The sequence below is a fragment of the Homalodisca vitripennis genome, chromosome 5 (genome assembly GCF_021130785.1).
Source record: "Homalodisca vitripennis isolate AUS2020 chromosome 5, UT_GWSS_2.1, whole genome shotgun sequence".
In the NCBI taxonomy this organism is placed as follows: Eukaryota; Metazoa; Arthropoda; class Insecta; order Hemiptera; family Cicadellidae; genus Homalodisca; species Homalodisca vitripennis.
In genome coordinates, this window is record NC_060211.1 from 26366292 (window position 1) to 26389960 (window position 23669).

General features: G+C 36.5%; 1 protein-coding gene across 1 annotated transcript in view; it reads right to left on the reverse strand.

Annotated features, from left to right (window-relative positions):
* Positions 1-3201: 3201 nt before the first annotated feature.
* Positions 3202-23669, reverse strand: part of LOC124363394 (A-agglutinin anchorage subunit-like) — a 38839-nt gene continuing 18371 nt past the window's right edge. The window contains exons 2-3 of the mRNA XM_046818644.1: positions 4653-6068; positions 3202-3329 (exon numbers count right to left, since the gene is read on the reverse strand). Coding sequence (XP_046674600.1) covers positions 3202-3329; positions 4653-6068 — 1544 coding nt within the window. The remainder of the gene's footprint in view (positions 3330-4652; positions 6069-23669) is intronic.

Consider the following 23669-nt stretch of genomic DNA (forward strand, 5'->3'; position numbering starts at 1 on the left):
ACCTTCCCCTCAGACAGCCCGTGACTTTTCAGATAGACAGTCGCGACCTTTCTGTTAGACAACCGTGACCTTTCCCCTCAGACAACCGTGACTTTTCCGATAGACAGTCGCAACCTTTCTGTTAGACAGCCGTGACCTTCCCCTCAGACAGCCGAGACTTTTTCGATAGACAGTCGCGACCTTTCTGTTAGACAGCCATGACATTCCCCTCAGACAACCGTGACTTTTCCGATAGGACACTCGCGCGACCTTTCTGTTAGACAGCCGTGACCTTCCCCTCAGACAGCCGTGACTTTTTCCGATAGACAGTCGCGACCTTTCTGTAGACAGCCATGACATTCCCCTCAGACAACCTTGACTTTTCGATAGACACTCGCGACCTTTCTGTTAGACAGCCGTGCCCTTCCCCTCAGACAGCCGTAACTTTTTCCGATAGACAGTCGCGACCTTTCTGATAGACAGCCGTGACCTTCCCCTCAGACAGCCGAGACTTTTTCGATAGACAGTCGCGACCTTTCTGTTAGACAGCCGTGACCTTCCCCTCAGACAGCCGTGACTTTTCAGATAGACAGTCGCGACCTTTCTATTAGACAGCCGTGACTTCCCCTCAGACAGCCGTGACTTTTCCGATAGACAGTCGCGACCTTTCTGTTAGACAGCCGTGACCTTCCCCTCAGACAGCCGAGACTTTTTCGACAGACAGTCGCGACCTTTCTGTTAGACAGCCATGACATTCCCCTCAGACAACCGTGACTTTTCCGATAGACACTCGCGGACCTTTCTGTTAGACAGCCGTGACCTTCCCCTCAGACAGCCGAGACTTTTTCGATAGACAGTCGCGACCTTTCTGTTAGACAGCCATGACATTCCCCTCAGACAACCGTAACTTTTCCGATAGACAGTCGCGACCTTTCTGTTAGACAGCTGTGACCTTCCCCTCAGACAGCCGTGACTTTTCAGATAGACAGTCGCGACCTCTTCTGTTAGACAACCGTGACCTTCCCCTCAGACAACCGTGACTTTTCCGATAGACAGTCGCAAACCTTTCTGTTAGACAGCCGTGACCTTCCCCTCAGACAGCCGAGACTTTTTCGATAGACAGTCGCGACCTTTCTGTTAGACAGCCATGACATTCCCCTCAGACAAACCGTGACTTTTCCGATAGACACTCGCGACCTTTCTGTTAGACAGCCGTGACCCTTCCCCTCAGACAGCCGTGACTTTTCCGATAGACAGTCGCGACCTTTCTGTTAGACAGCCATGACATTCCCCTCAGACAACCTTGACTTTTCCGATAGACACTCGCGACCTTTCTGTTAGACAGCCGTGCCCTTCCCTCAGACAGCCGTAACTTTTCCGATAGACAGTCGCGACCTTTCTGATAGACAGCCGTGACCTTCCCCTCAGACAGCCGAGACTTTTTCGATAGACAGTCGCGACCTTTCTGTTAGACAGCCATGACATTCCCCTCAGACAACCGTAACTTTTCCGATAGACAGTCGCGACCTTTCTGTTAGACAGCTGTGACCTTCCCCTCAGACCAGCCGTGACTTTTCAGATAGACAGTCGCGACCTTTCTGTTAGACAACCGTGACCTTCCCTCAGACAACCGTGACTTTTCCGATAGACACTCGCGACCTTTCTGTTAGACAGCTGTGACCTTCCCCTCAGACAGCCGTGACTTTTCAGATAGACAGTCGCGACCTTTCTGATAGACAACCGTGACCTTCCCCTCAGACAGCCGTGACTTTTCCGATAGACACTCGCGACCTTTCTGATAGACAGCCGTGACCTTCCCCTCAGACAGCCGAGACTTTTTCGATAGACAGTCGCGACCTTTCTGTTAGACAGCTGTGACCTTCCCCTCAGACAGCCGTGACTTTTCAGATAGACAGTCGCGACCTTTCTGTTAGACAGCCGTGACCTTTCCCTCAGACAGCCGTGACTTTTCCGATAGACAGTCGCGACCTTTCTGTTAGACAAGCCATGACATTCCCCTCAGACAACCTTGACTTTTCCGATAGACACTCGCGACCTTTCTGTTAGACAGCCGTGCCCTTCCCCTCAGACAGCCGTAACTTTTCCGATAGACAGTCGCGACCTTTCTGATAGACAGCCCGTGACCTTCCCCTCAGACAGCCGAGACTTTTTCGATAGACAGTCGTGACCTTTCTGTTAGACAGCCATGACATTCCCCTCAGACAACCGTGACTTTTCCGATAGACACTCGCGACCTTTCTGTTAGACAGCTGTGGACCTTCCCCTCAGACAGCCGTGACTTTTTCAGATAGACAGTCGCGACCTTTCTGATAGACAACAGTGACCTTCCCCTCAGACAGCCGTGACTTTTCCGATAGACACTCGCGACCTTTCTGATAGACAGCCGTGACCTTCCCCTCAGACAGCCGAGACTTTTTCGATAGACAGTCGCGACCTTTCTGTTAGACAGCCATGACATTCCCCTCAGACAACCGTGGACTTTTCCGATAGACACTCGCGACCTTTCTGTTAGACAGCTGTGACCTTCCCCTCAGACAGCCGTGACTTTTCATATAGACAGTCGCGACCTTTCTGATAGACAACCGTGACCTTCCCCCTCAGACAGCCGTGACTTTTCCGATAGACAGTCGCGACCTTTCTGTTAGAAAGCCGTGACCTTCCCCTCAGACAACCGTGACTTTTCCGATAGACAGTCGCGACCATTTCTGTTAGACAGCCGTGACCTTCCCCTCAGACAGCTGAGACTTTTTCGATAGACAGTCGCGACCTTTCTGTTAGACAGCCGTGACATTCCCCTCAGACAACCGTGACTTTTCCGATAGACACTCGCGACCTTTCTGTTAGACAGCCGTGACCTTTCCCCTAGACAGCCGTGACCTTCCCCTCAGACAGCCGAGTAACTTTTCCGATAGACAGTCGCGACCTTTCTGTTAGACAGACAGCCGTGACCTTCCCCTCAGACAGCACCGAGACTTTTTCCGATAGACAGTCGCGACCTTTCTGTTAGACAGCCATGACATTCCCCTCAGACAACCGTGACTTTTCCGATAGACACTCGCGACCTTTCTGTTAGACAGCTGTGACCTTCCCCTCAGACAGCCGTGACTTTTCAGATAGACAGTCGCGACCTTTCTGTTAGACAACCGTGACCTTCCCCTCAGACAGCCGTGACTTTTCCGATAGACAGTCGCGACCTTTCTGTTAGACAGCCATGACATTCCCCTCAGACAACCGTGACTTTTCCGATAGACACTCGCGACCTTTCTGTTTAGACAGCGTGACCTTCCCCTCAGACAGCCGTGACTTTTCCGATAGTAGTCGCGACCTTTCTGTTAGACAAACATGACCTTTCATCAATTAGACATAATATCAAATTAAACTTACATATACGTACACAATATTTTTACTGTTATACACGTATCATTTTAAAATTAAAGTTGAATAGTTGCCTCTATTCAACTAATTGAGATTCTATAATATGAGTTAGTTTGATTCGTTTGTAATAAATATATATAAATATAATTTAACTATTATATTGTTTGATTATTTTTATAATTGAGGTACATAAAAGAATGTGTCTAACGAATTTCATTATCGCCAACACATTGGTCGTTTACCAGGAAATGCATCAGCTTTGTATAAACTGATAACGACACAGCTCCCAGACTACGTGTGGTGGATGATGTGGAGCGCTCCTTCTCTGTGTGTGCAGTCGTGAGACGTAAAGTTCAGCTGGTGACGATAAAGATGTCTGTATTGTAAAAACTGATAACGACACAGCTCCCAGACTACGTGTGGTGGATGATGTGGAGCGCTCCTTCTCTGTGTGTGCAGTCAGTGAGACGTAAATTTCAGCTGGTGACGATAAAGATGTCTGTATTTTATAAACTGATAACGACACAGCTCCCAGACTACGTGTGGTGGATGATGTGGAGCACTCCTTCTCAGTGTGTGCAGTCAGTGACACGTAAATTTGAGCTGGTGACAATAAAGATGTCTGTATTGTATAAACTGATGACGACACAGCTCCCAGACTACGTGTGGTGGATGATGTGGAGCACTCCTTCTCTGTGTGTGCAGTCAGTGAGACGTAAATTTCAGCTGGTGACGATAAAGATGTCTGTATTGTATAAACTGATAACGACACAGCTCCCAGACTACGTGTGGTGGATGATGTGGAGCACTCCTTCTATGTGTGTGCAGTCAGTGACACGTAAATTTGAGCTGGTGACAATAAAGATGTCTGTATTGTATAAACTGATAACGACACAGCTCCCAGACTACGTGTGGTGGATGATGTGGAGCGCTCCTTCTCTGTGTGTGCATTAAGTGAGACGTAAATTTCAGCTTGTGACGATAAAGATGTCTGTATTGTATAAACTGATAACGACACACTCCCAGACTACGTGTGGTGGATGATATGGAGCACTCCTTCTATGTGTGTGCAGTCAGTGAGACGTAAATTTCAGCTGGTGACAATAAAGATGTCTGTATTGTATAAACTAATAACGACACAGCTCCCAGATTACGTACGGTGGATGATGTGGAGCACTCCTTCTCTGTGTGTGCAGTCAGTGACACGTAAATTTCAGCTGGTGACAATAAAGATGTCTGTATTGTATAAAGTAATAACGACACAGCTCCCAGATTACGTACGGTGGATGATGTGGAGCACTCCTTCTCTGTGTGTGCAGTCAGTGAGACGTAAATTTCAGCTGGTGACGATAAAGATGTCTGTATTGTATAAACTGATAACGACACAGCTCCCAGACTACGTGTGGTGGATGATGTGGAGCACTCCTTCTCTGTGTGTGCAGTCAGTGAGACGTAAATTTCAGCTGGTGACGATAAAGATGTCTGTATTGTATAAACTGATAACGACACAGCTTCCAGACTACGTGTGGTGGATGATGTGGAGTACTCCTTCTCTGTGTGTGCAGTCAGTGAGACGTAAATTTCAGCTGGTGACGATAAAGGTGTCTGTATTGTATAAACTGATAACGACACAGCTCCCAGACTACGTGTGGTGGATGATGTGGAGCACTCCTTCTCTGTGTGTGCAGTCAGTGAGACGTAAATTTCAGCTGGTGACGATAAAGATGTCTGTATTGTATAAACTGATAACGACACAGCTCCCAGATTACGTACGGTGGATGATGTGGAGCGCTCCTTCTCTGTGTGTGCAGTCAGTGAGACGTAAATTTCAGCTGGTGACGATAAAGATGTCTGTATTGTATAAACTGATAACGACACAGCTCCCAGACTACGTACGGTGGATGATGTGGAGCACTCCTTCTCTGTGTGTGCAGTCAGTGAGACGTAAAGTTCAGTAAGTGATGATAAAGATGTCTGTATTGTATAAACTGATAACGACACAACTCGCAGATTACATACGGTGGATGATGTGGAGCACTCCTTCTCTGTGTGTGCAGTCAGTGAGACGTAAATTTCAGCTGGTGACGATAAAGATGTCTGTATTGTATAAACTGATAACGACACAGCTCCCAGACTACGTGTGGTGGATGATGTGGAGCACTCCTTCTCTGTGTGTGCAGTCAGTGAGACGTAAAGTTCAGCTGTTGACGATAAAGATGTCTGTATTGTATAAACTGATAACGACACAGCTCCCAGACTACGTGTGGTGGATGATGTGGAGCGCTCCTTCTCTGTGTGTGCAGTCAGTGAGACGTAAAGTTCAGCTGTTGACGATAAAGATGTCTGTATTGTATAAACTGATAACGACACAGCTCCCAGATTACGTACGGTGGATGATGTGGAGCACTCCTTCTCTGTGTGTGCAGTCAGTGAGACGTAAATTTCAGCTGGTGACGATAAAGGTGTCTGTATTGTATAAACTGATAACGACACAGCTCCCAGACTACGTGTGGTGGATGATGTGGAGCACTCCTTCTCTGTGTGTGCAGTCAGTGAGACGTAAATTTCAGCTGGTGACGATAAAGATGTCTGTATTGTATAAACTGATAACGACACAGCTCCCAGATTACGTACGGTGGATGATGTGGAGCGCTCCTTCTCTGTGTGTGCAGTCAGTGAGACGTAAATTTCAGCTGGTGACGATAAAGATGTCTGTATTGTATAAACTGATAACGCACAGCTCCCAGACTACGTACGGTGGATGATGTGGAGCACTCCTTCTCTGTGTGTGCAGTCAGTGAGACGTAAAGTTCAGTTAGTGATGATAAAGGTGTCTGTATTGTATAAACTGATAACGACACAGCTCCCAGACTACGTGTGGTGGATGATGTGGAGCACTCCTTCTCTGTGTGTGCAGTCAGTGAGACGTAAATTTCAGCTGTTGACGATAAAGATGTCTGTATTGTATAAACTGATAACGACACAGCTCCCAGACTACGTGTGGTGGATGATGTGGAGCGCTCCTTCTCTGTGTGTGCAGTCAGTGAGACGTAAAGTTCAGCTGTTGACGATAAAGATGTCTGTATTGTATAAACTGATAACGACACAACTCCCAGATTACGTACGGTGGATGATGTGGAGCGCTCCTTCTCTGTGTGTGCAGTCAGTGAGACGTAAAGTTCAGCTGGTGACGATAAAGATGTCTGTATTGTGTTGACAACCTCAAGACGCACCCAGTTGGCTGGTTCATTGATTTTCTCGTGTGGTAAAATCGCATCGTCTTATTCCCTCAACTGAATGTGTTTGACACTCGTGTTATATCGCCATGACAATCCTCAAGATTTCAAAACGTATTGTTGTTTCTTTGTTTTATGTACTGAATTTACATTTGATCCATTTGTGTTTAGACAAGTCAACGAGTTTGTGAGGTTGTATTTTATTTTAAAAGTATTGTAATTCATTATACGAGATCTTAAGATTTTCTTTATTTAAGCTAAACATAAACAAACGGAGTTTCATCTAACATTGCCTTCAGTAACGTTTTATGATAAATAAAATACGTGTACACTTTTATTTATACATTAAAATGTTTTTTTGACGTGACAACGTCTTAAATTAGGTTGCGGCTCGGAGTCACTCATGAAAAAGTGTAACGCCCGGTAACGTTACGATGCCCGTCCAGTGGGTCCGCCGCACGGGATCCGCACGGGATAAAGCAGATAACTGTGGGTCCGCCGCACGGGATAAAGCAGATAACTATGTTTATTCGTGAAAATGTGGAGTGCTTAGATTCGTCATTTACAACAACTACAACAATAAAGGTAAATAATTGTACACTGATATTTCATTATCGTAAACTATGATTGATTGATTAATTGTTAGATTGACACAAAAGTTGAGAAACTGAGTTTATAGGTTATGTCATACTATTTACAAATGTTGATAGTGTTAAGTAAATTATTAGTTTAAATCACTCTGCAATCAATCGTAATTCAGTCGATTGAGAAGAAACAGCGCGTATTGCTAGTCAAACATTTAAAATAACAAATTATAACCTCTAACCTGTCATAACAGTGCGACCAAACAAACGAACTAAACCGACCAATCACCACGCGCGGAGTTAGAATTTAACTGTGTTTAGCAAGAATTTCAAATTCCAATTTTAGTAAATGTTTTATTCAACTTTACCATTTACAATAACAAATTTTAATTAATTTCAAATTATGTACAATGTTTTAGTAAACAAAATATATTTCTATAGTTAAAATTTGTGCAATTCTTATTTTCATTCAATTCCTTGTTCCTATTGTGCAATTTAATAATATTCATATCAATAAATATTCTACCGAGAAAAAGACGTTGTCACGTAAAATCTTCGCCCGTAAAACCGACTTTACAGGCAACCATAATTTTTTTTTAATATTTTCCCCAACACTCTGATACTAATTATGGAGTTGAGACAGATTTACACTTCTGCACAATATCCCGCCTTCTTACATCAATGAACAACACACAGAATAATATATCTCATTATCCGTGAGGACTCTAAATTCCCCATTTTTACACTTTATTACGTGTTATTGGTTCCAGTAGCTATTAATCTATAACACAGTTTAAGTCATCTACCGTACTTGCTTGTATACATTCATTTATACATATCATTACTTGATACCTCGTGTATTTTTCATAGTCAGCCAAGAGGTTTCAATTCATCATTTTCGGTGTCTTTATCTTGTTAACTGTTGTTAAGAGGCACCCAATCTCAAGATCTACCTTCGCACTGACATTCACGTAAACATGCTCGCATTTGGGCTATCTTGATCTTTTCACGAAACCCTAAGTTCTTTGCACCTTTATGTTGACTGGGTTTCACCGGTGAATTGTAGTCTTATGGGAGCCTGTGGAGGGCACCGGATAAATCGCTTCAAGGTGCATAATTTCTTTTACTTGGGGAACCTCCCTTCCTGTCTAGATATTATGAAAAGGGATAATGGGCACTACCTCAGTCATATCACTTTGAATAATTGAAGGGAAACTATCTCTTTTTCACCTTTTTCCAATCAAAGTGGACAGGGGAAGCCATACTTTCTCACTTTTTAGGCTTTAAAAAAGCCCTTAGCGTTAAGTGAGCCCTACTCACTCCAAACGTCATCCTTCGCAATAAACTAGACCTATCGAAAAGCCCTTTTAACCTCATAAGCTTGACATGTGAGATTAGAGATGAGTCACTCCTGGACATCCTTTGGGATTGCCCAGTTTTAAGTGGCACATCGGTTTCAGCTGTTCTCAATATAAATTTTAATAACAGGTATAAACGAGTCAGAAGTGAACCTGTAGGGTGACAATGCAGAGTTAGCATAGTCAAATGAATTTGGCTCGTCTATTTATGACACTGCTTATCCCCACTTTGGTTCTCCTAGGTAACTATGTGCATGTCTTGAGTCTAACCAGGACCACTATATGATCACTAGAATTACGTGGAATTGTGGGATCGAGTAGTCCGTCCGTTTCATGCCACACGTGGGAATTCGGAGAACTAAGGGAATTACTGTTCATACCAGATACCTTCTGCTCGTGTAAAACCTCTAGTAGTACCTCTAGGGTCATCAATAATATGAAACACAATATCACTGATAAATCTTGGCCTTGGAAGCAACTCACCTGTTGGACTTCAAAATGGTTTCCCGAAAGTCCCAAACACTGGAATCATTCTTTCCTTAGAAAGTCTCTAAAGTTAGGTAAATTCTAGCGTGCTCTCGCCAATGGATTGGTGCCCTTGGACAGGCATATCTCTGATAGCTTGATTAAGCGATTATCTAATCTTCAAATCTTCCTAGTATTAAAAGCTCTCAATATCTGAAAGCCAGGAAAAGAGATTTTGAAATCGTTTGTTTTTCACAGACTCAGATGGACCTTCTTACTTGTGGGATAATCTGACGTTGGTTGTCAATATAGGACTACTTTGGTTCTACAATATGTTAATACCACGCAATATTTCAATTATTATTCTAGTCTCTAGGAGACACCGGTCTCTGAATTGTTATCTCACAACCATCCATCCCCCAGGAAGCTGAAATTTCTAGCATCAGTTATACCTCCAATAGTCTCCTCCTCTATGTCAATTTGATTATTGAAATGTCGAGCAAAAAATTTGGTAAGGACAGAAAAAAGGTGTTAAAGTAATAAGTATGAGTGATTTAAAAAATAATGTATTTATTGAAAATAGTGCTTTGAAACATAGTTTCTAACAATGAAAGGTTACATAGTAAAATAATGCTTGGGTCAAAGCTTATGATGACCAACGGATAACTGTTATTATGCGTTGCTTGTAATCTATATAACTAACGTTGGAATAAAAGTCTCCTATGATTGACGAACAGAGAATGACGTGGGATTACCTTATATTTCTGAATTTATACCTTTCTTCTGGTAAAAAATATGAAAAACAAAGATTATAGGGTTTACTTACAATGAAATAGTAAAAAATTATTGCTGTAGTAAAGTAATGATGGAAAAGAAGTAACTAGTAACAACCTGTATGTAGACTGGAGATAGCAGTGCCGCCTATCCGTATTGTTGTTATACTGCGGAGTCAGAGCCGTCAACCCACTTGCAATCAGTTCCAGGAAATGACTTCCAGTGTTAAGTCACTCGGCTGTATTGGTAAGTAATGATGGTAAGGAAGTAACTAGTAACAGCCTGTATGTAGGCTGGAGATTCCAGTGCCGCCTGTCCTTATTGTTGTTTTACTGCGGAGTCTGAGCCGTCAACCCTCCTACACGCTACTTGCAATCACTTCCAGGAAATGACTTCCAGTGTTAACTCACTCGGCTGTATTGGTAAAGTAATGATGGTAAGGAAGTAACTAGTAACAGTGTATATGTAGGCTGGAGATTCCAGTGCCGTCTGTCCGTATTGTTGTTATACTGCGAAGTCTGAGCCGTCAACCCTCCTACACGCTACTTGCAATCACTTCCAGGAAATGACTTCCAGTGTTAACTCACTCGGCTGTATTGGTTCTCGACATGAAGCCGAGATTTACGGAGTCCTGGAAGTGTCTTTTGGCTGTTTGTCGTACTACATTTGTATTTTTGAAAATTACTTCCTATAACGTCTCACATTTTGAAACAAATAAGTTTTTTTAATACTTAAATATATTTTGCTTTCTGTATTTATTTTAATTAATATTTAGAGTATTTTCGCCAGGAGATGTGTGTTTTAGTGTATCAATTTAATATTAATTAATTATTGTTGAGAAGCACATTATTGATATTTCAAATTAATAATTTATTGTCATTTCAAACAAAAAATATTAGTATTAAGTTGGAATTCTCCTATTTGATCCAAAGTACATATAATTGTCATTGAAGTCTTATTTTACTCATTTTAGTCCGTGAATTTTTTTAAATTGTTTTTAAAGCAGTATATTATTAATGTACTACTTTTTATGTTTTATAGTACATTTCAATTAAATTCTCATTTTATATTTCACTTGTCTCATCCATAAGAAGTTTTTATTTTATTCTATAATAACAATTTCAAATCTTGAGCACTTTTACGACTTTTTTAGTCATAAATTTATACGAACTCATTCCCTTATGCATCATATAACTTAATGTAACTACTGTCATTTAAAACTGTTATTTTTTCATTACACACATACGGCTTGTATATTATTTACAACATAACTACAAATTTCATTAAGGGGGCTGGCCCAGTATCGCAATCACGTTTGCATGGTTTTGGAAAACAATTTTGTATTCAATCAAATATTGCCCAATTTGTTTGAAACTTTCAGGTTAAGTCAAAATAGACTTTTTATACACACTTAAGAAAAAACAAAATTGTAAATATAAAATTTATTATTTTTTTTTAATTTTTGTTTTTTTGCAAAAAAAATCTTTAGTCTAATGGTTTTAACATGATAAATAATCTACCTTATGAGATAATTTCACAAAATAAAATGTATCTTGTTCCTAGGCAATAGTTTCTTGGCCTGAACTAAAAATATATAAAAAAATGTACAAATAAAAAAAATTACTGAATTTTAAAGTAGTTTTACCAAAAAAATTGACTTTTTAGAAGGTAAATAGGCTTGGAATATAAGAAATACTTTACTCACCATTTTAATTTTAGTTCAAGCCATTTACACAGCTAAAATGAAGATCTGGTGAAAATTTGGTGAAGATTGCTCCAATACTTTTGGAGTTATGATGTAAATAATAGGAAAAAAAACAATGTTTCGGGAAATCGCAAACAAACATATTTTATTGATAAATTTACTAAAATGGTACTCTAAAATCCTCCAGCAGCATAAGAAACACCTTCCTTTTCCTTGTCTTGACTTTCCTTTCCTATTCTAAGCCTTCTCCTTGCTCTCCTTTCTTCCAGACTTGCCAACACAGTTCTTTTATTTGCGTCGCGCACTCGTCGAACGTCAAAAGTCTCCATGCAGCTGTTGAAGTGTTTTCCGGGTTTGATTTTCAAGTGGTCTAGCACTTTTGACTTTGCATTATTCCCTTCATTAAATATCAGGGAAGCTTCATGAGCAGCTATTTCCACAATATCCCTTCCTGCAAATCCTTTTTTAGGACACAGTGACCACAAAATACTGTTGAAACTTTCGTTGGAGTTCTGTGTTTTTCCCATAAGACATCTTTGGAGGAGGTTTGGCATTGTTAGGTCTACAAATATTGGTTTTATCTCCAGCATGATGGCTTTGGGGATAGTGTTTTTATGTTTAAAAGTCCCAAGACTGTTTGAAGCAACTGCTTGTTGGTATAAAAGACTGGAAAATAGAATCAAAACAAAGTCTTGTCTGACATACGTTTACACTTTTACCTGTAACTCAGCCAAAAAAAAATCGTATGCCCATGATATTTACATCAAATTAATTGTAAATAAACAAGAAAAATTAAAAAATATAAAAAAAAATTGCAAAAAAAATTTTTTTTTACTGGGCCAGCCCTCTTTTAATGCAGATTAATACTACAGAAAAAGACATCATTCTCAAAAGATTTTAACAAGACAAAGTGCTAGCCTATAAATAAACTTAGGTATTGCCATCAACAATATTAAAAGCATTAAAAAGTAATAATAGTTTACTATATATCCTAATTCAGTTATAGTTTTTTATACACTTGTAAAGAATATTTTTAGTTTCAGAATAAAAGAATAATAACAATTAATTTATTAGTAACATGCTTTGAATGCAATTGGAGCCTTTCTATTTGAACACTAGGCAACACAAGTACAGAACACAAATTGCATCGTGAACTTTGAAGGCGTCCGTAAACGCAATGTAATAATTGATATAATAAAAACCAATTGGTGGCATTGTTTATTAGCGTATTAATGGTAGCTTTAATTTATTTATAGGCTGATTTTAACGTTTACAACATAAAGTTTTCACCACTAAGTTTACAGGTCAGATCACAGGAATATAAAGTCGATCACAGAGCTGTGTCACATCATTTACCGATTACACATTTGTTGTTTCTGGCAGGCCTTTGTGCGGGTTCCTCTGTCACAAACATTTAATCTTATTTTTATTTCCAGTATGATAAATTATAACTTGATGTGATTTGGATAAAAAATCTGGTGCTTTGAACACAATAGCGATTCAATACGTATCATCGTAAAAGAGGAGAGTCTATTAATTTAAAGAAATATTTAACTGGCCAAATTTGTTGTATTAATTTAATTTTAGTACATTTTATGTGACAGGTATAATAATTATACAATTCAGTAACATATATAATGCGTATTCGGTATAAAAAAATAGTTATCATGTGAGACAAAATAGTCCTCAGAAATAAAAGTGTATGTTTGAGTAGATATTTATAGTTTAGAAATTGTAAATATTTAATTATATTACATTGTAATTATTCGTGGTTTGTTGTTTCGGTAATGGTTCCACCTGGTGCTTACAAGCCTTTTTCACACTGCTATAATAGACAATGAACTGGGCGTTTTTCTATGTGATTTTATCCACGGTTTCCTACTTGGAAATTGTCCTTGTTAGTGGCCCAAGATTCGAAGTGATTAATCTTTATTATTTTGCTTGCAACTATAAATAATAATAATTTCATCCTAGGCGAGGGGTAGCGAACCAAGTTCCTTCTGTTACTCGTTCTGTGTTTTAAAATCAGGTAAATCCAAATTTCTTTGTCTGAACAGCTTGAATAGACTCTGCTTCTTTTTAATTCTCTTAATAAACTGATGATAATATACTGTCTTCAACAAAGAATAAGTATAGACACAGAAAATAGTAATTCAGTACAGTTACCGTTTCTAAATAACCAAGGCTATTGCGCATGTGATAATAAATTACCACGAATGCCTGCAAAGAGGGCATTGTATTCTCATGTTATATGCGAAAACGGTGTCAGACATAAACTTTATTACGCATAAGAAGATGATTACCAGAACGGAATGGATTTAGTGGTTTATTGCAGTTCATCCATTAGTGAGGGTTGACAGAACTAAATAGGATCTGTAGTGTTGGTACTACTAAAATTATTGTAATACATTCTTTGCCAGCGCAATCTGGAACACGTATAAAACCTTACCTTGAAAAGAGGATAACTGTAAACAGCCTCGCCTTGAATACAGTGTTATGCTTTAGTTGAATACCACGATGGAATAATTCTCTCCTTTCGGACTGATATTCGTTGAAATGCCTAAAGGATTTCAGCTTTATACTTACATTTGTATAATAAACTGCATTCAAATTCGATTTAAAAGGCTAATTTATGTTTTGTCGTATATTATTGTAAACGAGAGTGCTTCATTTCTTGCTCGTAGATCAATTGTAATTTTCTAACTCTATATGAGTTGATAGGTTTAACTCTTTCTTATATAAACGATAAACATTAATTTGTAAAATCTCAAGTTATATATACTATCACAAAAACGTCCTACAATATAATCTATCATACTATTTACAAATTTACAATAGTAATTTAAAAAAAAATTTAAACTCACACGAAATATTCAAACCACACCTATTACTTCCTCGTATATTTATATTTTCTAAAAAATTGTGCAAACAGTCTTTTGTATGTACTTAGTATGGTTTACATTGTTTTTTAATAAGCGTCTTCGTTATATGCTCATAATCGAGAAATATTTTTATTTCTCGATAAGGCAAGTTAAAAACACGACCAAGTTGCCAACGCTATTTTCGTTCACCTGATAAACAATTAGGAGACTCGTATTTAATCCAACCCTTGATGTTTGGATTAAGCAACGTTTCCGAGTCGAAAATTAAGAGATATAATTGAAACTTCTAAGTTTTTTAGTGCACCAAACTAATAGATTGAGCCAAGACGAGCTGATTAAAGCAGGACATCGGTCAGCTGATTGTGCTGATTACTTCCGATGATTGCTGATGCGGGGTGTCCAAGAATCAATCAATATCCTCGGCGGGGGCGCTGACGCTATTACTCTCTTCATGACTGACGATTCTGTATTTCATACTATCTCATTGTTTTTGCAAATTGTTGCATTTTTAATTAATATGATTTTCATTCATTGCACATAAATAAAAAGGTTGACGTTAGCGTCTAGATCTTGATGTGTTTCGTTTTAAAATAGCTAAGACATGTTCTGTTCCTTTTCAATTCACTTGTACCAAACTTCTATGCCGTATACATTCTGTGTGAACTGATCAATGGTTAGTAGTAAATAAACATCGCATTCATTTTGTCTCTTATGGCTTTATATTATTAATGCGTTTTAATAACAATCTTCAAGAACTTTATAGAGCAAAGCTAAATAAAAACATTTATTATTTTAATTATGGAGCGAACATGGAATGATCTACACTTTATTTATTTTAATTCCCACGGTATAACCATTTTGCAAAATACATTACTTAGAATGACTAACAACAGCAGGTGCTCATAAAAATAATACAGTATGAAAAATCAAATTCAATAACTAACCATGCCTATGGCATAATAAATGAACAGGCATAACAAATATATAACTAAAACAATGTGAAACAACAAAAGTGGTATCAATAACAATAGTGCAATAATAAGTAATAATATAACAAGTAACAAAAAATAATAACGCAACAACGACAACGATAACAATAATAAACTAAAACAACAAAGATAACAATGAAATAATGGAGTAACTATTAATATAATCCTGTGTAGGACTCGACAAGCTCGCTCCTCGTGTATACGATAAATAATTCCTATATCGTTATAGGTAATTATCGTATGCGGTAACGCTGTCGTAACGTGATATTTCGTTCAAGTTAATAAATAAGAAGTTTCTTTTAATTGCAGCTCCTAGAAGACCAAGTATCAAAATTCTAATTCAAATAAAATGCTTTTGCATGAAAGCAATGGTGGAGCCAACATGAAATTTGATCCACACTTTATATATGATACATAATTCCTTTATCATTTAGGTAATTACCATGTGTGGTAACGTTATCGTGACGTAATATTTCGTCCTTAATAAATAAGAATTTCCCTTTAATTACAGCTCCTAGAAGACGAACTTTGATAATTTTATTGCAAATATCATGCTTTTACATGAAATCAATGATGGAGGAAACATGAAATTTGATCCACTCTTTCTTCTTCTCGGTGACGACCACTTAATGATCATCCATCATTCTGATCCATCACTGAAAATTAATTGCAGTGTGTTACAAACAAATTATGTCATTCCTGCAGAAGCTGCCAGTGCAGGAAGCTTTAACTTTCAAACATATCAACGGCTATCGATGTGCGATGTTTTAAAACTGATCAATCAGAAATGACGCCACAGTAATCCCTGATCAGCAGCCTGCAGCTACCCCCAGGGCAGCGGCAAACCAAAAACAACAAACACCGCCGCTGCAGCATTACACTAAAACGTATTACGGTGTACTACAATTTCAAAAATTTAGGGTTATATAAACCTATTCTTACATAGAGTTGAGATTTTCGTCTACGTTCGTGTCATCTTCGATGCGTTTAAGTAATCACGTAGAGTCTTAACATTTTCAAGAATGAAACCTAAGAAAACATTTTTTACTTTTTATTAATAAAATGCCAGAAAAATTGAAATGTTAAAATTACAATCATAGGCCGCAGGTATGCATCCACTCTATCATAAAATTATAAAACAAAATAATGCATAATTACTTTCACGAATATGATATAGTAACATATTATGAAGTATAGTTGATGGTTGCTATCATACCCAACAACTTACTTTCCATAAACTCGTTTTAATTCTTTGAAATTCTTCATCTCCTCATTGTTTTCAATCAGATAGACATTTTTTATACATAGATAAAAAAATACATAGCAGAGCTTTTAGGCAGAGGCTTCATTTTCTATAACGTTAGGTTATATTTATATAATCAAAGTTGTAATACAATTTTATTTCTATATTATGTATGTAATGAATCTGCAATTATTTGAAATTTTAAACTTAGATTTGTGGATGCTTTTTTGTTTTGATCCATTTGTTTAGTCCTAGGACGTAATAATTTTTGAAAGAGTTTTTTTTTATTTTCTAATTATCACAGTTAACCAAAGTAGTATCAAACTGATTCATGTGTTGAAAATAACAAAGAGACAGAAAAAACGATAGTTTAATAAATGAACACATTCTATGCAAATAAGAATAACATAATCTTATAGGTCTTGGATGGTAATATCCAAAAGTTTATTTAACTCATTCCATTAAACAATTATTAAATTCGATTTCATTTCCTAATATTTTAATCCCCATGGTTTGTAAAAAACTTTATTGACATCGATAAAACTTGAACCTCAATAGCATGTCGGTATATCAGCTCATTGTATTTACGAATGTGATTAAATAACTAATAATAATTACTTAGTAATTAGTATATTAATTACTACTAATTTGGCAAATACTTTCCTTCGCATGGATACTTAAAAATTAGTAATTTAAAATGTTTTATGATCTCAGACGACTATTAAGAGATTATTTAGCCCCATAACATACTTTTTTAAGGCACTGAAGAATATTCTGATAAAAATATTTAAATAACCACGTTTTTCGTAAATTTTAAGTACCTGAACTATTAAAGTACTTGACTCATTTAAAACAAATATAATTCTAACGCAATTTTTCGTCTAAATAAAGCACCTATGGTTTAAAATTGGAAAAATGATGTAATGCGACGAAAATGACAGGGTCCGGTGTAAGTTTAGCAGAGTTATGAGTAATAAAGTGTAAGGTGCTAGGTATTGTTGCAGGGCGTCGGCAGTAAATATCTCCGACAATATTTAGGGATTATCGACACGGGTGGTACATTGTACCCTCTATAAGGCAGCCTAAGTTACAAACAATGTTTAAAAAAATGTATTGGTGGAAAATGGATTCTTTGAATCCGAAATGTACTTTATACCAATAGAATTCACAAAAGTGTTAAAAGGTTTATTATTATTTACTTGCATTAGTGGATTTTAAAAGTCTACATCAACTTAACATACTCTTTAATCAAATAAGCATTACTATCATAGAACTTGCCTATAATGGAAATATGTTTAATGCAACCCATATGGCAATATTTATGCGTCGTGTCTTGTTATTTTGTGTATATCTGTTTATCATTTAGAATATATTAGGTGTAGTTATGACTCTTTAACTTACGTGGGTGGTGTCATCTGATTGATTTTAGATCAAAACCTTCAGAGCAGTAATATACATACACATCTGTGTGGAAAGAATGGAGTTTTATTGATTGGTTTAAGTTTAACAAATCAATAAGCAGCGATCAATATTGCTTCATGGTAGGCTTTCAGGTTTTCAATACTCTGATGCTACCCTCTTCGTTAGATTTATTTTTACTCAAGATCATTCTCCTATAATAATAATATATAATGTTTTTGCAATTACTTTTGTTTTTGGTTAAAAATTCTAACAAATTAACTTAATAAATTAATAACTTAATGAACTTTCCGGACATTTGCCATCGTTCAGTGAAACAAGGAAAACAGTAACACTACGTTTCGAGATCTGCAAATCTGATCTCTTCTTCAGGTAAAGAACTAACCTAATACATAATTACAAAACTAGGTTAAAATAAACAAATCTTACTAAAGCGTTGTGGCACGCCTAAGTCAGGAATCACAACCTACATGTTGTTGTCAACTTCACTAACACTAAAGACATGCACTTAATACAAAAACTATACAAAACACTAATCATTAAAACTAAACTACGGAATAGAACTATGCACTCAATGCAATTATTTTGAGTTAGAGGGTAAAATTTACCGTCAAGATGAGGGGATGGCAATGGGTTCTCCACTGTCTCCTATTTTCGCCCATATCTTAATGGAGGAATTCGAGCGAAAAGCTTTGGCTTCAGCTCAGTTCAAACCGAAGATTTGGTGGAGGTATGTGGATGATACCTTTGTTATTTTTTTTCTCATGGAGACATTGAATTAAATAATTTTTTGAATCACATTAATAGTATTTCTCCTTCCATCCGCCTCACAATGGAAGTGGAAGTCCAAAACAAGCTTCCCTTTTGGATGTGTGTGTATTAAAGAGATAGGGATGTCCTTAAGACAACTGTTTTTTCGAAAAGATAACACACACAGGAAAATATTTAAATTATCAATCCAACCATCAAAAATCTGTCAAAGAAGGAGTAGCCTACTCGTTGTTTGATAGAGCAAAGAGCTTGTGCTCAGATAAAGATGGACTAAAAGAAGAATTTAAGAAAATTGAATCGGATCTCAGAAGCAATGGATACCCTCAATTCGTAATTAATAAGTGCAAACGAACCAGAAGAATCATTCCTGAGTCAGAAAAACAGGAATTGTGATAAATTTGCGTTTATGTCAATCCCTTATGTGCCGGGATTATCGGAGAAAATTAGAAGAGTAGGTAGAAAGTACAACATTAGAACCGCGTTTAAAACACACAACACTCTTTAGACAAAGTCTCGTAAAAACAAAACCAAAAAAATGGCACACAGGATTCCAAATACTGTGTTTACAGTATAAAATGTAGCTGCAATAGGGAATACATAGGCGAGACAAAAAGACCACTAAACGTAAGGATAAAAGAACACAAAGAAAACACGAGAAAGGGTTTCACAGAAAAGTCAAAAATTGCACACCATTGTTGGTCCGAAGACCATCATATGAATTGGGATGAAGCCCACATAATACATCGGGAACCACATTTCTTCAAAAGGAAATTGATTGAGGCAACATACATTTAAATTGGCAGACCAACCAATCAGTCAACCCATCAGTCGAGATTAGGCCGCTTTTGGTTGCCAATTCTAAAAAAATGAACTAAAGAGAAAACCAAAAGTATCAAACGGATCGGATATTTGTAATAAAACCAATGCGGAGTCACAATATGGTTTTAAGAAGTTCATCTCGCCATGAACCAATAATAACGAAAGGGCCCATTCCTGTTCCCCTTCCCTTGTATTTCCGCCATCTTGTTTTAGCCAGCCGTCACGATTGCCATTGGCTAGTCCCTCTGGTCAGTCGTAGGTGGTCAGTAGACGAGTGAAGACGTTATTGTGACCTGTATTCCGTAGTTTAGTTTTAATGATTAGTGTTTTGTATAGTTTTGTATTAAGTGCATGTCTTTAGTGTTAGTGAAGTTGACAACAACATGTAGGTTGTGATTCCTGACTTAGGCGTGCCACAAACGCTTTAGTAAGATTTGTTTATTTTAACCTAGTTTGTAATTATGTATTAGGTTAGTTTCTTTACCTGAAGAAGAGATCAGATTGCAGATCTCGAAACGTAGTGTTACTGTTTTCTTGTTTCACTGAACGATGGCAAATGTCCGGAAAATCCTGTTTCCTTCACAATCCTTCCATCGTCAAAAATAACCTTTAAACAAAGAATTTAATGAACTTAATCTTTTATAAAAAATGTAAGTAGAAAATACTATTGACGTAGTCTTGATACTATCTATTGGTAGCTTATTTTAATAATTATCGTTTAATAATAATAATCGATGAAATTTAAACTTCAATAAACTGATTCATCAGTGTCAAAGTACCTGATAGAATATAACGAAAGTTTTCCAATTACTGAAAATGTTTTAAATATACCTCAAAATATTCCTTTTTTAGTGTTTTTAATTTTAAAAGTCTCTGGTTGCACCCATGAAAGAAAATTCACACTGTATGAGGCTAGCAGTGATCTCACTAACACATTTATTTTCTTTGTTCCAACGGCATATGCCATTTTTATAAAAAAAAACAGTATTTAAAAAAGCAATTGCTTGCAAGCAAAAATAATTACAAAATTGTGATTAGTAAAGTCAAAAAGTACAAAAATACAATAAATATTGGTGAAAGAAAGGTTACAAACAAAGTTATACATCGCAACAATAACAATGGGGTTAATATACAGGATAATAATAACAATAATGCCAAAAAACAGATATGATTGAAAGACAAAACAAATTCACTACAGATTGTTCCTTGAACAAACAATGAGTGTTTTAGCTAGCTGACCCTAAAAAATAAGAATAGATAACATAAACTTAAAGATATAATTCAAAACTTAATAGGAATAACAACAATATACTATGAACATTTAACAACTAAATAGACTTTAAGAGTCCCAATAATAATAATAGATTTTCGAGAAAAAACATCAATATAAATTGCAAAATAGCATAATTTTGAGCCAAAACTGACTGTAAATTTACTGGCCGTTGAACTTTCGACTTCAACATTTATAGAGGGTTTTTCTTAGACCAAGAGGAATTTACCCATTTTCATATCTCCATAACCTTTCTATCAAACGTTATGGCACAGACGGATGACTATAGAAAGAACTTGCAGAGTTCTTAATTAATCTGACCAGTAGTATGGTAGAAAAGGATCACAATGGATTAAGTGGAAAATCTTTCTGCCATCATAATGGCTGTATTAGAAGTAATATCAACATCATTATCCTGTGACTCTATAACAAGAAGGCATAACAAACTTTAAAATTGTCCATATTGTATCCCCCAGGTGACAATAATTTCCAGACAAGGTTTTACTACGTTATCTAGTGGAATAACCAATATACTTTGTCCTTTATTACTTTTCCACGAGGGGATAAAACAAAGTATGAAACTGGAGAGCTGTACAAACCGCCAGCTGCACATTTACGTCTCCATAAAACTGCACTTGGCATTACGTCGGCCGCGTCACGGCCTGACTCACTGTCTCCTTGCTGTTAGAGCACACTTATTATTCTGTCTTCTATCATCATTCTAAGTGTACCTAAATCTGGAATGTGTACTTCAACGTTCTCGTTGCATTTTAACTGCAACTTGTGATAGCTTAACGTTTTAAAATGCTAGACTTATTACTTTTGCTCCTGCAAAAATGTTCCTGCTACATTTTGGCTGTCGCAAATAACATAAAGCCGTAAAGTATTTAAAATCGTTAATTTTCTTTTTCCCGGATATTTCCTACAGCTTTAGTTTGAGTATAATCTAGGAAAAGAAACTCATTTACATCAATTTATTGTATATTATAAATCCATTGTTTTCTGTTTCTATAAATTTATTTGAAAAGCATCCCTGCAATTTAATGTAGAAAATTAATATATTACAAGATGGTGTATTTTTTAACTAAAAATCTTGTACACCTGGGATGTATATAAGGCTAAATGGAGTTTTGGTTTTATAAGTATAGCGAAAACAGTACCTTCCTGGCTCCACAAGCGGTTTTTAAAGTTTTAAATTGCAATCTCCAGAATTACAAAAAGTCGAAGCAAAAAGATTTAAAATTACTAGTTACAAGGTTATACGAAAAGTTTAATATTTTACCTCTCTTAGTCTTTTTTTAAAAGAAAAATGTTTAATATCTATACACTATTATAAGTTGCTTATTATTATAAGAATTATTATTTATTGCCGAAATAATGTAATTAACATTAATTTAGATGTATTTGTGTAAAACAATATGCATGTAAAGTATGCTTAATGTATTAAGAAACTTTATTTCATCCATTTTTCTCCCTCGATTAGCAATGCTAGGAGGTTAGATATCGTTATACATATACTGCAATGTAATAAATGCTTTTCTAAAAATAAATTTATTTTGAATTTGAATTTTAAGTTCAAAATTATTATACTCAAAATATATTGTTAACATTTACAATTACCCTTTATTCACTACATCATATGAACTTGTCTTTATCTTTATTCAAAAATGTAATGATTGAGATTATTTATAGCCCACTCTGGGCACCAAATATTGAACCATCATAACAGAAAAATTCCAAAATATCTGCTGTAAGTACAAACCAATATAAAAATATATAATTTTTATGCATATGTACGAACATCTGTCAAATTTGAAGTAATATGTCGTTAAATCCTAATGATTCTTTTATAGAATTGTTTTTTAATGTTTAAGCTTTCAAAGCATGGCTACATCAGTTGGCTTTGGTAAACAAAAGTTCTTAATATCGGCCAGTTACTTCCACATGGACAGGTATAGAATTCCTCGGCAGGGGGATCCAGCTCAGTCGATACTACCCGATTGGCTGCATGGGCAAAATGCGAGAGCCAAAACCTTTAACTACAGTGAGGGAGTCTTCTTTATTACATCATAAAAATCTGACCGTTATATTGAATTAGGATTCTTGTAATTGCTGTTTAATTTATAGAATGAGAAATCTAGTGAATTGAATTGTTACATTACATTGCAAATATGGTTTTAAGCTTTTCTGGTCTTTTAATTAGTGTTATTATCTGTAAATAAAATATGAAATTCTACTGTGTACTGCTGTATTGCAATGTATCGAATCCTTTACCTTGTAAGGAGCCAAGAAAACGTAGCTCCCTTAAAAACATGACAATACAATTTTATTTTAATTCTTGGAAATATACATAACATTTTTAATAAGTATATATTTATGGAGTTGCAAAAAGATTACATGGACGGATCCAATATTTATCACAATGGAAAGTCACAATATTGTTATTATTAATATTGTAATAAACTTACCATGATGTGATGTTTTTTTTTTTTTTGGAGTTGATATGTTTTGTATGAGTGTTTACATGTTTTATAAATTTAATAAATGAAATTCATATAAAGAGAACACTATAATACAAGCATAGTTCAAATTTTTGAAATTAGTACATACCACACCAGGTTACAAAACATAGAGAACATGTAAAATGAATATGTTATGAAGACCCATACACTACAACACATCAGTTTAATTAAAATTCAAACCTAGTTATAGAAACATAGAAGATTTCTATAATACTAATTTTATTTTTTTTTTAATAAACCAACGTTTGAATGGTCAA